Source organism: Schistocerca nitens, chromosome 8 (assembly GCF_023898315.1).
Source record: "Schistocerca nitens isolate TAMUIC-IGC-003100 chromosome 8, iqSchNite1.1, whole genome shotgun sequence".
In the NCBI taxonomy this organism is placed as follows: Eukaryota; Metazoa; Arthropoda; class Insecta; order Orthoptera; family Acrididae; genus Schistocerca; species Schistocerca nitens.
In genome coordinates this window covers 309905970-309922878 of record NC_064621.1, presented here as the reverse complement: position 1 = coordinate 309922878, position 16909 = coordinate 309905970, and the positions used below count along the sequence as shown (strand labels likewise).

Genomic DNA, 16909 nt, shown 5'->3' with positions numbered 1-16909 from the left:
TATCAAGTCATCACACAGTTCCTCCTTCACCTAGTCCTTCAATGTATTCTTTCTACCTATCAGCTCTCCTTTACGTTTAACATCGCTGTTCTGCCTGGACTTTAATGTTTACAACATCCTTCTTCATTTCACCGAAGATTGTTTTGACTATGTGTTAAATTACTCCTCCATACATCCATTTCTTTTTTTGTTTCTTCACGTTTTCGTGCAATCATTTAGTCTTTGCTGCCTTAAACTTCCTGATTATTTATTCATATATGATACATAATTGACTAGAAGAAGTGATCGGTTGGTAGGGCATGTTCTGAGGCATCAAGGGATCACCAATTTATTATTGGAGGGCAAAGTGGAGGGTAAAAATCGTAGAGGGAGACCAAGAGATGAATGCACTAAGCAGATGTAGGTTGCAGTAGGTACTGGGAGATGAAGAAGCTTGCACAGGATAGATTATCATGGAGAGCTGCATCAAACCAGTCTCAGGACTGAAGACCACAACAACAACGTGTGATACATCGCTATATTTCTGTTCTGTGGATTTTTGTACTACCTTTCTGCGTCAATCAATTGCATTGTTTTGCTGGTCCCCAAGATTTTTTCACAGTTAGATTTCTTCATAGTTACCTTGTGACACATCACTATACTTCTATTCTGAGGATTTTTGTACTAACTTACTTCGCCAATCAATTGCATTTTTTTTCTGATACCCAAGGCGTCCTCACAGTTACTTCCCGTTTATTTGCACGTAAAAATTTTTTAATTTTCTTTCTTAGAGACGCCCATTGGTTTCGACTAAAATGCATTCTGTGGTACTCGCTATCGCAATGTCTACAGGCTCAGAGAATTTCAAACGCACCTCATCTTTCCTCATTACCTCATTGTACCATTTCTTTCTACGGTCCTCAGTCCTAACAGGTTTCTTAAACTTCTATCTACTTTTTACATATTACTGAACTAAAAAAAGGAAAAAAATGTCACGAGGGTAGAACTCTGTAAAATATTGGTCATGATTATACTTCCAAGGTACCTTAAGAGCAGACAACTGTATGGAAAACATGTTTTCATTTAATGACGCGCTAGTTGACAACATATTGGAACAAAATTAGCAAAGGAGCAGATGTGTGACAAAAGACATCTGAACTGAGGACCAGAGGCAAGACCTGAGATTATTGGGAACTCTGTTAATAACAGTAAATTTTATAATAAACCCAATTTTAAAAACAGTAGAAGGCAGACACAAATTTGTATATGTTTTAATATTTCGCAACGAATGCTTGAACACAATATTATGCAAACGTATCTTTTGCAACGACTGCGATTAAATAGGAAGAATGTGTATCCTATCAAATACACTTTCGTTAGGGTGATAATTTATAGCATCGAATACACACTATATGAAAAATATTTACATTAAACATAAAGTAATCATGTGATATTCTCATTAATGTATTAATCATCGAATTATATATTTGAGTAGGGAAAACAACATACCTATAAGTTATTGCGCGGTTACAGGATTAATATACCCGGAAAGGCTTCAATCTACTAAAAAAGAATTTAAATTTAGACTGTGACAGCATTATGTACAGTTAATGGAAGAGAACACTTTATAGGAACTTTGTTACGAGCCTAGTTTGTGTGAATGTTTATACTGAGTGAGTTGTGTGTTTGTGGATGTCAATTTAATATTCTCTAAAAGTTAGGTAATATTTTTTTGTAAATTCTTGAGTCTGGAGGGTGTTCTCAATGCTTGGCAGTATATACTAACTTTGAGCAATATGAATGTTGATGGATGATTTGCTTAGTTTATTATGGCATAGAACATAAAGCTCGTCCTGAAATAAGTAGATTAATGTTGTTATTTGTGGGTGTGGAAGTGGATATATATATTCGGTTGTTAGCTGTTTTTAAATTATATTATTATATATTATATGTCGTTTCTGAACACGTCTGTTTACTAAAAGTATTTTTCACTCTAAAAGAATACAGTCAAGAAACTTCATACTAATCAATATTTATTCACGTTACATTAAGTCAAAATTATGTAAATAATCCTTGACAAGACTAGTATACAAATTATTTCTTGTATACAGGGAACATAATTTTGTCAACAACGAACACATATTGAACAACAGTACATCAGCAGTAAGATTTACTTTTCTATTGGATTATAAGTTTCTGATAACATAACTCTCAGAATGTTATTGGTCCTTATTCAAATGTAGAGAGATACTGCAACTGTGAAACGTTTTTGAGATGGAAAGCGACTCTCTGTTATTGTGCGAGATTATAAATTACATTCAGCTTAGGGTAACTATTTAGACAGCAGTACTTAGTCGATGACAGGTCTAGTTTGCACCTATTGTTGTATCGGTTGTAGTCTCTTATACAGCAGCATGATGCAGGTATTGGTAGGAAAAATGCAGACTCTCCTGCTGCATATTACTCAATCAACAGGCGTTAAATTTTTACATGTAAAACAATCCTCTCACGACGACATATGTGTGCCATACTGCTTTACTCATTTTGAATTGGTGCTTGAGACTGGCAACAGTGATTACACAACGAGCGTTTCCTTGTACACTTTGAAATTAGCAAGCTTCGCAATTTATTTAAATTTAAGCTACAACGTTTTAACGTTATCTAATAAGTTTTCCTGTCCGGAAAACCAACACTAAGTCTTGCGATTGTACTTTCCCACCTTTACAAGGTCAATGTAGATGACGAGAAGTCAGCGATACATATTTTTAATGCATCGGAACCACAACCTTTGTTTTAGAAATGTGATATAATCTGCAAAATAAGTAATTATAGCAAATATACCAAAATCATGAGTGTAAACAAGGTAGTTCGAGGTGAGGAACAACTTGTTTCACGCCAGCCAGTTTCTAAAGGTGGTAACAGGTCTTAAACCAGCGAATTACACTACTAAACAATGACTTCCTTGCTGCGTGAGAGGAACCAGACTTTCATGGGTTCCGACTTGCCCTTCATTGTAACAGGACCTCGATACTCCAAGTGGAACTGTGGATCGGCGTTGCAGCCCTCGCTGAGGTACCTGTCGAGAGACAAGAGACATTAAAAACATTGACATCACTAGGGAAATCATTTTATGCATTTCGCATAAAGAAAAGTAATACTGTATCACAGTATACTGTATTGAAATACATATTCAGAAATGACTGCCTATTGGACGTATCAAAGCAAAGATGGAAATTCACACACAGTAATTAAACCAGAAACTCACTTCCTTGGCTCAATAAGATGGTGTGTGTGTGTTTGGTCACACAGTATCACAGTATTTAACCATGAAACTCACTTCCTCGGTTCAATAAGATGGCGTGTGTGTCTGAAAGAGAAGCCATCCGAGCAATTCTCAGCAGTTGTAGATGATGTTTTCAGGTCGAAAATACGTAAATCGATAAGAAATAAGAGTTAATGAGAACATACCTAAACCACCTTCGTTGTTCTCATTCTTAGTATTATTTGTATATAGTGCAGATAAGTTTTAGCTGTGATTTTATATACATAATACAGCAAGTTTAACCATTTGGTGCACTCGTCCACAGCAGTGGGCAGCTGTTAATGTCGCTTCTTTGGCGTTTTCAATGAGTCCCGAGGCTGAGAATGCACGTAGCGCACTCCAGCGGACACTCCCTGCTAGCTTTTGTAGTCTCAGGAGTGATCGAGAACGCTAACGAAGAGACATTAAGAGTTATTCACTGCACTGGAAATGTGCACCACTGGGTTAATGGCAAGCCCCGTAAGTCAATTAATGAAATAATATGTCACGACGATATCGAAAAGATTATGGGAGACTGAGCCGGTGAACTGTCGATATTCAAGATCCATAGATCATGAATACGACACTTCGTAATGATGTGGAACGTGTCAGGTTAATAAAAAGTGTCCATACAAGATATTACATGAGACAACATATTACATGACACTCAATAATAATAATAATTTTTTTTTGGAGGTTGGGAAATTACCCACTTACTATATCCAAAAATTCATCTAATGAGTAGAAGGAGTTGCCATTAAGAAATTCTTTTAATTTCCTTTTAAATGCTATATGGCTATCTGTCAGACTTTTGATGCTATTAGGTAAGTGACCAAAGACTTTGGTGGCAGCATAATTTACCCCCTTCTGAGCCAAAGTTAGATTTAACACTGAGTAGTGAAGATCAGCCTTTCTCCTAGTGTTGTAGCCATGTACACTGCTATTACTTTTGAATTCGTTCGGATGGTTAATAACAAATTTCATAAGTGAATGTATATATTGTGGGGCTACAGTGAAGATTTCTAGCTCTTTAAATAAGTGTCTGCAGGATGATCTTGGATGAGCTCCAGCAATAATTCTGATTACATGCTTTTGTGCAATGAACACTCTTTTACTCAATGATGAGTTACCCCAGAATATGACGCCATATGAAAGCATAGAATGAAAATAGGTGTGGTAAGCTAATTTACTCAGATGTATTTAGCCAAAATTTGCAATGCCCTAATAGCATAAGTAGCTGAACTCAAACTTTTCAGCAGATCCTCAGTGTGTTTTTTCCAGTTCATCCCTCATCAATGCTTACACCTAGAAATTTTGTATATTCTACCTTAGCTACCGATTTCTGATCGAAGTCTATATTTATTAATGGGGTCATTACATTTACTGTGTGGAACTGTATGTACTGTGTTTTGTCAAGGTTTAATAAGAGCCCATTTGCAGAGAACCACTTAATGATTTTGTGAAAAACGTCGTTTACAATTTCACCAGTTATTTCTTGTCTGTCGGGTGTGATAGCTATACTTGTATCATCGGCAAAGAGTACCAGCTTTGCATCTTCGTGAATATAGAATGGCAAGTCATTAAAATACAGGGTGATTCAAAAAGAATACCACAACTTTAGGAATTTAAAACTCTGCAACGACAAAAGGCAGAGCTAAGCACTATCTGTCGGCGAATTAAGGGAGCTATAAAGTTTCATTTAGTTGTACATTTGTTCGCTTGAGGCGCTGTTGACTAGGCGTCAGCGTCAGTTGATGCTAAGATGGCGACCGCTCAACAGAAAGCTTTTTGTGTTATTGAGTGTGGCAGAAGTGAATCGACGACAGTTATTCAGCGTGCATTTCGAACGAAGTATGGTGTTAAACCTCCTGATAGGTGGTGTATTAAACGTTGGTATAAACAGTTTACAGAGAATGTGTGTTTCAAAGGGAAAAGTTCTGGACGGCCGAGAACGAGTGATGAAAATGTAGCATGCATCCAGCAAGCATTTGTTCGCAGCCCAGGAAAATCGACTCGCAGAGCTAGCAGAGAGCTGCAAATTCCACAATCAACTGTATGGAGAGTCCTACGAAAAAGGTTAGTTATGAAACCTGAACGTCAACTATCCGAGGCGACGGATCGGCCGCCAGGCAGCCCGTGACAGAGCACTTCATCACTGGCCTCCAAGAAGTCCTAATCTTACCCCCTGCGATTTTTTCTTATGGGGGTATGTTAAGGATATGGTGTTTCGGCCACCTCTCCCAGCCACCATTGATGATTTGAAATGAGAAATAACAGCAGCTATCCAAACTGTTACGCCTGATATGCTACAGAGAGTGTGGAACGAGTTGGAGTATCGGGTTGATATTGCTCGTGTGTCTGGAGGGGGCCATATTGAACATCTCTGAACTTGTTTTTGAGTGAAAAAAAACCTTTTTAAATACTCTTTGTAATGATGTATAACAGAAGGTTATATTATGTTTCTTTCATTAAATACACATTTTTAAAGTTGTGGTATTCTTTTTGAATCACACTGTATATTAAGAACAGCAGAGGACCCAAGACCGAACCTTGCGGCACCCCGTTCTTGATCGTTCCCCAGTTTGAGAAATCACCAGTTTTTTGCATATTATGTGAACTGTTTATTTCAAATTTCTGCACTCTTCCAGTTAGATATGATTTAAACCATTTCAGCACTGTCCCATTCATACCACAGTACTTGAGCTTATCTAGAAGTATTCCATGATTTACACAATCAAAAGCCTTTGATAGATCACAAAAAATCTCAACGGGTGACTTCCGGCTACTCAGAGCATTTAATATTTCATTAGTGAAAGAATATATAGCATTTTCCGTTGAAAACCTCTTCTGGAAACCAAACTGACATTTTGTTAAAACTTTATTTTTACAAAGGTGTGAAGCTACTCTACAATACATTACTTTTTCAAGAATTTTGGATAAGGCAGTCAGAAGAGAGATTGGGCGGTAGTTGTTGACATCAGACGTATCCCCTTTTTTAACAATGGCATAATTCAGTCTATACGGGAAAATACCCTGCTTCAGAGAGCTATTACATATTGAAACGCGTACGTTTCATAGGCAGCGATGGTGATCCATAAAAGAATCTCTGACCAGAGAGCGCGAGAGTTGCAGTTGCGAGCTAGTAGTTGCGAGTAGCGAGTCGGAGATGACGCAGTCGCGGTCTAGATGCGAGAGAGTTTAGTTGTGTGTGAGCGGTCGGCGGGCGTCGACATGCCACTGGTCAAGATTCAGGATGAGGTATATTTTTATTAAATAAGTATTCATGCAGCATTGCGCTCAACAGATAATCTAATGTATATTCATTGTAATTAACTTTCAAGAATCGCCCCAATAATAATTTTGATTTCAAAGCAATTTTTAACAAACAAAAAAAAATCATTTGATACCCTTGCATTTCCTTAAAGAAAATTTTCAGTTAACTAAAAAAAAAATTTAATACTTGCAATGCATTTCCTCCAAGCCGCGGCCAACAATAAGAGCAGAACTTTGACATGCAGTTATACTGAGGTAAGAAATTAATTCTGATTTTTGCACAGGGCCAAAGACTGACATTTCGGTCTATTTGCATTTTTATTGTCACTGAGATTTTATTATCACTGAATTGACTTTCATTATGTGAGAAACTTATACTTGGGTCAGATAGCTAATTTTATTTAATTGTCTTTGTCATTAAATTTCTCTGGGGAGCTTACACTTAGCTCTGGCTCCATTTCTATTAAATATAGTCTTTAGAAATTATTGCGGGGAGGTTACACTTGGCGACACCCGGTCCAGGATCGTATTTCGTAGAGAATCTTTTGAAAAACAGTCAGATATCTGCTCTTATTTATTTAATATAATTAGGGTTTGGCGCAACGCTTTTACTAATCTTGTGACTTTCTTTCCTCAGATAATCGGCAATTCTTTGCTCTGTTGTATTTGTGTGTTGTTTTTGCATTGTGCTTATTTCTTTTGTGAATAATTGTGACTGTAGCAAAAATGCCGCGAAAGACTGTGAATAGTGTATCGCGAGGTATTTTCAATGAAATTTCCGACTTAAACAACATGACCGATAGCAATTGTGACGCGCAGAGTAGTGATGACAATGCTGTGTTCACTAACAGTCAGTGCGTTCCAACCGCGAATGACGACTTTTACCTTAATGATGAACAAGAGAACTCAATTGTCTCCTCTGTTAATTTGACGACAATTGATGACGCGGGGCGTTCTGTTGGAATGAGCGCTGCCCAGCTTAACACACCCGGTTTGGAAAATTCAAATAACGTACAGACAAATTTCTCTAATGAAAATGAGCAAGATACACAAAGTACGACGGATTTATTTAATTCCGAAATAATGTCTGACAGTGTACATCCGACTGATAAACCTTTTTGTAAAGTACAGAATGACCAAATGGTCACACAGAACGTGACAATTGCATGTACCCCATCACAGAGCACTGAGAATGCAGCAGCTACTTTTGGTTTGGAGCAATTTATGGCAGGAATGCTACAGTTTAAGAACGAATTTAGCGTAATTTCCAAACAACAGAGTGAAAAACAAGACAAACTTAGTGAACAGGTCAAACAACAGAATGAAAAACAAGACAAACTTAGTGAAAAATTAGACAACAATGATGTAAATCTCAAACAACTTAGCGAACAGGTCAAACAACAGAACGAAAAACAAGACAAGCTAAATGAAAAATTAGACAACAATTCCAGGCAGCTTAGTGAACAGATTAGAGCCGTTGCCACGCAGTGTCATGACACTAAGGAACAGTTACGCGAGGAAATTGAGGCTTGTTCAAGAAAAAGTAGCGAAGAAATTAGGTCTGTTGCTCTGGAATTAAGGGAAATGAAAACAGCTGCAACAGAAACACTCAGAGACGAAATTAGCGGAGTCGCTAAACAATGCTCTGAAAAAGCTACACAATTACGCGACGAGTTTAAAGCAATGACAGCAGAACTTTCGCGCACAGTGGATGAAAAGATTGACGCGAAATTCGACCAACAGAATACTCAAATTAACGAACGTCTTAGTCTTCACATACAAAACAGTGATACGCGTTTCCGTAAATTTATTGAGGATCAAAATAAAGTAAAACGTCAAGTAATGGAAACAATCACCGCACAGAGACAAGAAGACAAACGTAAGATGTTTGCGAAAGCAAAAACATACGTGGACAACAATATTGCTACAGTATCGGACAAAATTAATACCATTGTACAGTTGAACGCGGAATTACGTGATGAGATTTCTGACCTTAAATCAAAAACTGATACACACACAGCAGATATTCAGACAGTGACAGAGAGATTCGAACAATTAGAACTAACACAGGATTCCGATGTCGTCAAAGCTGACGTTAGAAAACTGAACGAAACTACACGTAAATTGCAAAACCAGATTAATGCCACTGACACTAAAACCGATGATCAGGTAAAAATACTGACTGAAAAATATGATGAATTGGCCAGTCGTATTGACGTTATTGAAACTAATAATGATAGCAAATCAGACGATACTTCACCGGTTTCATTTAATCAAACACCTGAATTTCAAAATTTACAGCAGACAATTAATGAGATGGATTCGTCTAATAACACGTTGCGTAGAAAGTTGTCAAGTTTACAACAAGAAGTAACAGAGATGAAAAGTATTTCAGTTAATAACACATCACAGCAGACGCCACTTTGCGAACATTTGTCAGACTCGCGCAACGCGTATCATTTGGGTAATCTACAGAGAGTACGGGACTTAGATTCCGAACAACCACAGTTCAACAGATTCTCTTACAATCCTGAACCTGTTCCATCACACAGAGACGACAATTTCGATTACAAACATTTTCTGTCAGTAAGAAAATTTAAAGTGTTTAAAAATGATAGAACACAGATTCATCCGCTAGATTGGATACAACAATTTAGTTTTGCTTTTCCACCGACTTGGCCTGTAACGCACAAACTTGAATTTATTTGCAGCTTTTTGGAAGGCGAACCGGCAACTCGTATGAGGCCGATCGCGAGGCAATTCAGTAGAAGAGTTTCAGAATGCCTTTCTATCTGCGTATTGGTCGAAGACGACACAGCGCGGAATTAAAGATCAGTTAATTAGCTTACCAAATTATGAGAACTCCAATTTTCCCAGTGTCACTCAATTCTTTGAGCACATGGTGCAACAAAATCAGTATTTAAGTGAACCCTATAGTGAATCTGCACTCATTCAATTATGTATCTCTAAATTGCCACGATCATTAAGAGTGTCACTTTTAACAGGTCAACAAAAAGAAAATATTTCGGCATTCAGGGATCTGCTGCAGCTTTTAGAAGTGCAGCAATCAGATTATTCTTTCGTAAACAAAAATTTTTCATATAACAACCAAGGCCAACAGACGTACAGCAATTATGATCAGACACGTAATTTTAATAGGAAAAGTAACAGACGTTTTAGGAATGACAACCACCAAAGCTTTAATAACAGACAAAATTCTAATTATCAATATCGTCAAAATTTTGAGCAACAGGAATCACATTTTGGTAACAATAGACGTTTTCCACCGCAACAGCATGAAAGTCAACCGGTTAACATACCTAACCAACAATGGAATGCACAAGGTCAACCAGGCTTTAATGTTTCGCCGCGTGAACGTATAGTCCCTGGTACAACAAATAGTAACGCACGGCAGCAAGGAAGTAACTACGTACACAGAAGACAGTATTTCAATTCCTATCGCAATGCACCGTATAGGGATGACTATCACGACAGACGTAAAAACGATGAGCACAATTATCAGCGTACGTACAATAACAGTCGATCTTACGAACAGCAAAATCATCCGCAAGAACATATTCTCATGAATGAACCTGACAGTAGATATCATCCAGAGCGTAATACGTCTGGGAGAAGTAATAGAACTGTTCAAATTGTAGAAATGTCACAACATCCTCCTGATAATAATAACACGTCAGATAGAATCTGACTAGATACTGTACAGGACGCATCTTCCAATAACACCCGCACTACTTTTGACACGCAAAATGTTGTTCACGAAAATATAATTACTTTTGACGATATCAGAGACACTCCTTTGCAGGAAAGACCAGTTGTTCAGAAAACCATTTCACATCCTGTCATCGAAATTAAAATTGGTTCATCGAAATTTTCAGCAGTAATCGATTCCGGATCACCTATGTCAGTTATAAATGAGGAGACTTTTAATGAGTGCAACAAAGAGAATACCTATCCCACATTACCTTTAGGCAAAACCAAAGTGAAAGGAGCAGTATCAAGTAAAGGTGTAGACGTTAAATTACAGACACATTTGTCATTTTGTATTGGAGGTCATACTTTTCATTCAAATTTTTGGATTGTTCCTTTATTGACAACAGACGTAATTTTAGGTACTAATTTTCTCGTACAACACGATGCAGTGGTTGATTTTCAGAATTCCTATTTAATGTTAAAAGATGAAAATGTGCAATTGGCTTTAGAGTTTCAGCATTCATTATCTGCGGAAGAACAAACAATTAACTGCACAGAGGTCATTTCCGCAACACGTAACATAGACTGTAAGCCCGCATTGTTCACAGACACGTACGTACATAACTATAATACTCCAGACGAAGCTGACTACGACGTAATGCAGATGATTTATGATAAGGTTAAAGAGAGCAGTGCAAATACAGACGACGAGCGAACGCAATTACACAAAATTCTTTTACAACAAGCTCCAGTTTTTGACAACATTCCTGGTACTATGTCCGGCTTTATGTATGAATTTCAAGTCAAACAGCACGACACATTTAAAGCAAAGCATTATCCCATTCCATATATCCACAGAGAACAAGTTAATAAAGAGTTGCAGGATATGCTCGACCAAGGAATTATAGAACCGGCAGTTAGTCCGTACATAAACCCGCTACATATTGTTAAGAAAAAAGATGGCTCACTTCGCCTTGTACTTGATTCACGTCACATTAATGACATTATTATTAATGAAACAGATCGACCACAGACATTAGAAGAACTACTACAGAAATTTCATGGTACAGCTATTTATTCCACATTAGATTTGAAATCAGGATTTTGGCAAATTCAACTTCATCCGAATTGCAGAAAGTACACAGCATTTCTCTGTTTTGGCGACTGTTAACAATTTTGCAAATTACCATTCGGTTTAACCATTTCTTCTGCAGCTTTTATTCGCGGTTTGAACACAATACTTCCGACAGAACTTAAAGACAGAATTACGACGTACGTAGATGACATTCTTATCGCAGAAGCTAACTGGTCTGAACACAATATGATTTTAGAACGACTGTTGCAAACTTTCCATGCACAAGGACTTACAGTTAATCTTAGTAAATCGCACTTTGGCAAAACTTCTATAAAATTTCTTGGACACGTAATTTCAGCAGAAGGCATTGCGCCTGATCCAGAAAAACTTCAAGCTCTACGTGACACTACTGTTCCTACGACAAAGAAACAATTACGCAGTTTTTTGGGCTTAATTAACTTTTTTCGCAAATTTATTCATCACTCTGCATTAGACACACCTAGATTAAGCCAATTAACAGGTAAAAACGCTATTTGGTCATGGGATAAGCAAGCACATTCTGAATTCGTGAACCCGAAAGATGCTTTGTTGAATGGTGCACTTTTATCGCACCCAGATCTTACTAGAAATTTTTCCATTGCCACCGACAGTTCCAACACAGCTTTAGGCGTACACATTTTTCAGGAAATTGAAGAAGATGGGTCTACTACAGTAATCAAAAATATCGCATTTGCAAGCCGCATTTTATCACCTGCTGAACGAAATTATTCCGTTACTGAACTTGAAACATTATGTGTTGTATGGGCTTTTACCAGATTTAGGCATTTTCTTTATGGCAGACATACCACCGTATACACAGACCACAGAGCGATACAATTTTTACTTTCAGCTAAATTCACGCACGACAGGTTAAGTAGATGGAAACTTTATTTACAGGAATTTAATTTTACAATAGTTCACATTCCCGGCACACAAAATGTTATAGCAGACGCACTATCGCGTTCTCTCAGCAACAATCAGCAAGACGTAGCAACCAACTTCTGCAAAGGAAATTTCAGTGTCATGTACATTCAGCAAGTTGCATTTGAAAATTTTATTTCATCGTCATTACAGGACATATCACGAGAGCAAAGCAAAGACAATGTACGGAAAGAAATTAAACACCTTTGGCAAAATAAGAATACTGTTACGATTAGGAACCACTACACTGTACGCAATGACATTCTGTTCCGCCGCTCTCATCCAGACAGCAACAATTGGTTATTATGCATTCCTGACGAACTAGTTAACAAATTAATCTGGTACACGCATTTAAGCTACGCACATTATGGAGCCAGAAAATGTTTTCTTATACTGAGACAGAACTGTTATTTTGCCAACATGGAAAAACGTATACGACGAGTTTTAGCGTCATGTAAAATTTGCCAGAAAGCTAAGTCTGACACCACTTCACACATTCCTCCATTGTATCCCATTATACCTGTTAAATTAAGACATATGGCCGCAGTAGACATTTTTGGTCCAATTCCGAGAACTAATACAGGTTTTTGCTACATCTTTGTCGCTGTTGAACTCACTTCAAAATTTGTTACTTTCATTCCGTTACGCAAAGCTACTGCTAAAACTGTTTCGAAAGCATTTGTAAAGCATTTCTTATTTCATGTAGGGCATGTGATGAAAGTAATTTCAGATAATGGATCACAATTTCGTTCTGCTATATGGACACGCATGTTACGAGCTAGAAACATTTCTCCGATCTATATATCCAAGTACCACGCTTCTTCGAACCCTTGTGAACGTTTAATGAAAGAAATTGGTAAACTGTGTAGAATATACTGCCACAAAAGACATGTTAATTGGGACACACACATACACTCATTCCAAGATGTAATTAATTCCATTCCAAATGAATCCACTATGCTATCTCCGTCTGTTATAATGAAAAACGTTGAACCACCAAACAAAATTAAAGAATTAATAACATTTCCTACATCTCGTCGACTACGACACCACGAAATAATTGACATTGCGCTGAACAACATCAAACGTGCCGCAGAGCGCCGGAGAAGACAGCAAAAACAGGTTTGTACACGCCGAGACTTTGACATTGGACAGAAGATATTAGTACGTACACACTATTTATCCAGCAAATTAAAAGGTAAGTGCAGTAAATTTGAACTTCTATACGCAGGTCCATATCGGATTCGCAGCATTCCTCACCCCAATGTTGTACACGTCGAAACTCTGAGAACCAGGAAATCGAAAGGCAACCACCATTGGTCAAGCATAAAACCCTTTATTGAGTGAACATACTTTATGATTTATCACGCCGTAATGCTATTTGCTAATTTTTATGAACATTTCTGCAATTATATTCACATGACTACTTATTGATGATTATCGTATTTTTTCTTGGCAAGTGCCCGGCAAGGTAAGGTTAGCAGGTCGCCTTTCTTGTTGTTACACATCAGACCGTGCACATTTTTCACTTTTTATGTATGTACGATTGTTTTCATGTTTTGTTTGTATGAACTGTGAACTAGTTAAGGTATAACACACACCAGTTGACTTTGACATTTTTTGCCCTATGATATCTCAACATCGTGACTGTTTTACATTTTCCTTTTTTTTTTTGCTGCTGCATTGTAATATTCTCTGTACACTTTTTGCCTTTGAACACTGTGTATGCTTTTGACATATTACGTTTGCTGTCATGTTATGCTGTATGCTTAATTGTGTCAACATTAACCAATCATTATCTAATGGGTATATGATTTAAATGCAAGACATTAATCTTTGTTCATCAGTTTCAGAAAGAAATGATGCGTAAAGGAAATAAATTAAACAGAAATGGGAATTTCACCTACGGAATCGATGAAAGAAGATACAAAACCTTATGAGGACGAGTAAATGGATTAGGATTAACAAGCATGAACAAGAATATACTATACACATCGTAGAATAGCAGTCTTAACTAATTTTTCTTTCAGAATACGAAGCGATTGATGCAAGCTGTCAGACAGAACTACACATCTTAGTTTTAAGTGATGAAATATGCTAGAGATAAGGAATAGTTGTGTGATGAATAATGAAGTGATTTTTGCAGATGATAATGAATGCTGATGAAGAATAATGATGAAGAATATGCTACTATGAATAATGAAGTTTTTTTTTCTTTACAGGTGATGATGATAATGAAGTTATGATAATATGGATAATGAAGTTTTTCTTTACAGATGAGGATAATGTTGAAGTTATGAATTTGTGCTATGTAGTTATTTAAGTATTTGTTGCAGTTTGCTTTGACAGCAGGTGTTATATTGCGTAGTAGGATGACTGAAGGTTTTGGAAAGGACAGCTATGGAACACATTTTTTATACACATTTCACTTCCTGTTAATTCGAAGTTCACTACTTTTCAGCATAGTCTGCGTTTCTTCTTTCAGCTAAATAATCCATTTTGTATTTTTTTCCAGGAGAAGCTTTTCATGATACTTACCAAACTTGTTACTTATTATACCTGTTCTAATACTTGCAATTTTTTTTACCCATTTGTGTATATCATTTACACATGTGATCACATATACTGCCTTGTTGCATAACCTTGCTACAGCTGACTCATGACGAATGACGTTACACATTTTTCATTTATAGGAACAACCTAGAAGCAATTTTTTCTCTCATTTCTTCTTGCTTTCCCTTATAATTATCCAAAGCAATGCATTGCTAGCACAAAAAAACAAAATGTATTACCAGTCCCACATAATGTCACTAGTTTATGATAATTCTGGATAATACTGATCAGCTCTGAATAGTATGTCACTTGAATAATGACTTCTTAATGATACAAATAATATATATAAAAATTATAATGCTTTGTAACTGCCCAATAACTGCCACTGTTTATTGCAATGAGACTACTTATTATGCCCATGATTATTAATGCTATGATTGTAATTTTGTAACTGGCTAATAACTGCCACTGTTTATTGTAATGAGACTACTTATTATGCCCATGATTATTAATGCTATGATTGTAATTTTGTGACTGACTAATAACTGCCACTGTTTATTGTAATGAGACTACTTGTTATGCCCATGATTATTAATGCTATGATTGTAATTAACTGATTTTAATAATGACTTCTTAATTATCTGAATAATAATGCTTTGTAGCCGGCTAATAACTGCCACTGTTTATTATAATGAGACTACTTATAATGCCCATGATTATTAATGCTATGATTGTAATTAACTGATTTTTTAATAATGACTTCTTAATGATCTGAATAATACTGAATGATGAACAATGTTTTATACTATTCAATACTTGCTGGCCACCGAGTGCCAATAATTAGTGTAACTTAATGAAATATGTATTAATTATGCCATTAATTAGCTCTTGTTTTCAATCATGATTTTAGTAAATGGCCACTGAGTGCCAATAATTAATGTAATTAAGACTTCTGATGAACATTATTCTGTCGTACTAAACATGGTTTGTAACTGGACAAAGACTGTCGCTGTTTATTGTAATACGACTACTCATGATGGCAATAATTTAATTTTATGAACATTATTCTGTAGTACTAAAATACATGGTACAGAAATGTTCAATAACTAGGCTATGGATGCCGCAAACTACTTATGTAATCACTAATCAAGACTTGTGTGTTAGTTAATGTCCTTCACCTTCTGACCTAACTACCTGAAATTATTGTAACATCCATTTGTCTTGTCCATCCTCATTATCATGGAGCACTATATTTGGTTTTTGCACTAATTCTACGTTGGTGTGCCTCTTAAGAGCGTGGTGTTGACACGACATGCTGTCCACCACCGTAAACGATGAAGACGTTATTATGGTCGCACTGTTTGGTGTACCTGGTGTACTGCCAAATGATAGCATGGAATATTACTACGACGTTTCAGTGTCTTGATACGCTGATAAATACTTCTGGGAACGGAACTGCAGATTGTATCACTTAGTGTTGTGATTCTGTGGAAAGATATGGACTTTCAGAGCAGCTATGTGCAATCTAAAGTGCTACAACCATGATGCACTCCTTCCCTTTCCTATCCTAACAGTGAAAATTATTTTTTGCTAAAATCATTTATGTTCATAGCCTATGCATTTTTTTTCGATTTGCTGAATTCTAGTGCAAGAACACTGATGTCTCTTGTCGAAATGATTTTTTGCCATTATGTTTATTTGTTGTGTAAATGCTAAAGACATTTTTTCGATTTGTTCTGAAGTTCAGTATATGTGTACTGTTGTCTTTTATATTGTATATACATTTTACTGATTTGCTGATACGCTCTGTACTCATTGTATACATTTTTGGTCTTTGTCTGAAATGTTTTGTACTTGGTGCATGTGCACCACATTTCACTCATGTATTACTTCTGAATATTTTGTAAATTGTAAAAGTCAATTAATTAAAAAAAAATTGAGCTGCGATTGGCAAGTCCAAATGACTCACAATCGCTGCCAAATTTTTGCCCCCCCCCCAGTGGAGGGTTATGAAACGCGTACGTTTCATAGGCAGCGATGGTGAGGCATAAAAGAAT

At 36.6% G+C, this 16909-nt stretch overlaps 1 protein-coding gene across 1 annotated transcript in view; it reads right to left on the bottom strand.

The window, feature by feature from the left end:
• Nucleotides 1-1995: 1995 nt before the first annotated feature.
• The window catches only part of LOC126198632 (guanylate cyclase soluble subunit beta-1), a 264556-nt gene continuing 249642 nt past the window's right edge, over nt 1996-16909 (bottom strand). Inside the window, exon 14 of the mRNA XM_049935094.1 lies at nt 1996-3055. Coding sequence (XP_049791051.1) covers nt 2926-3055 — 130 coding nt within the window. The 3' untranslated portion in view covers nt 1996-2925. The remainder of the gene's footprint in view (nt 3056-16909) is intronic.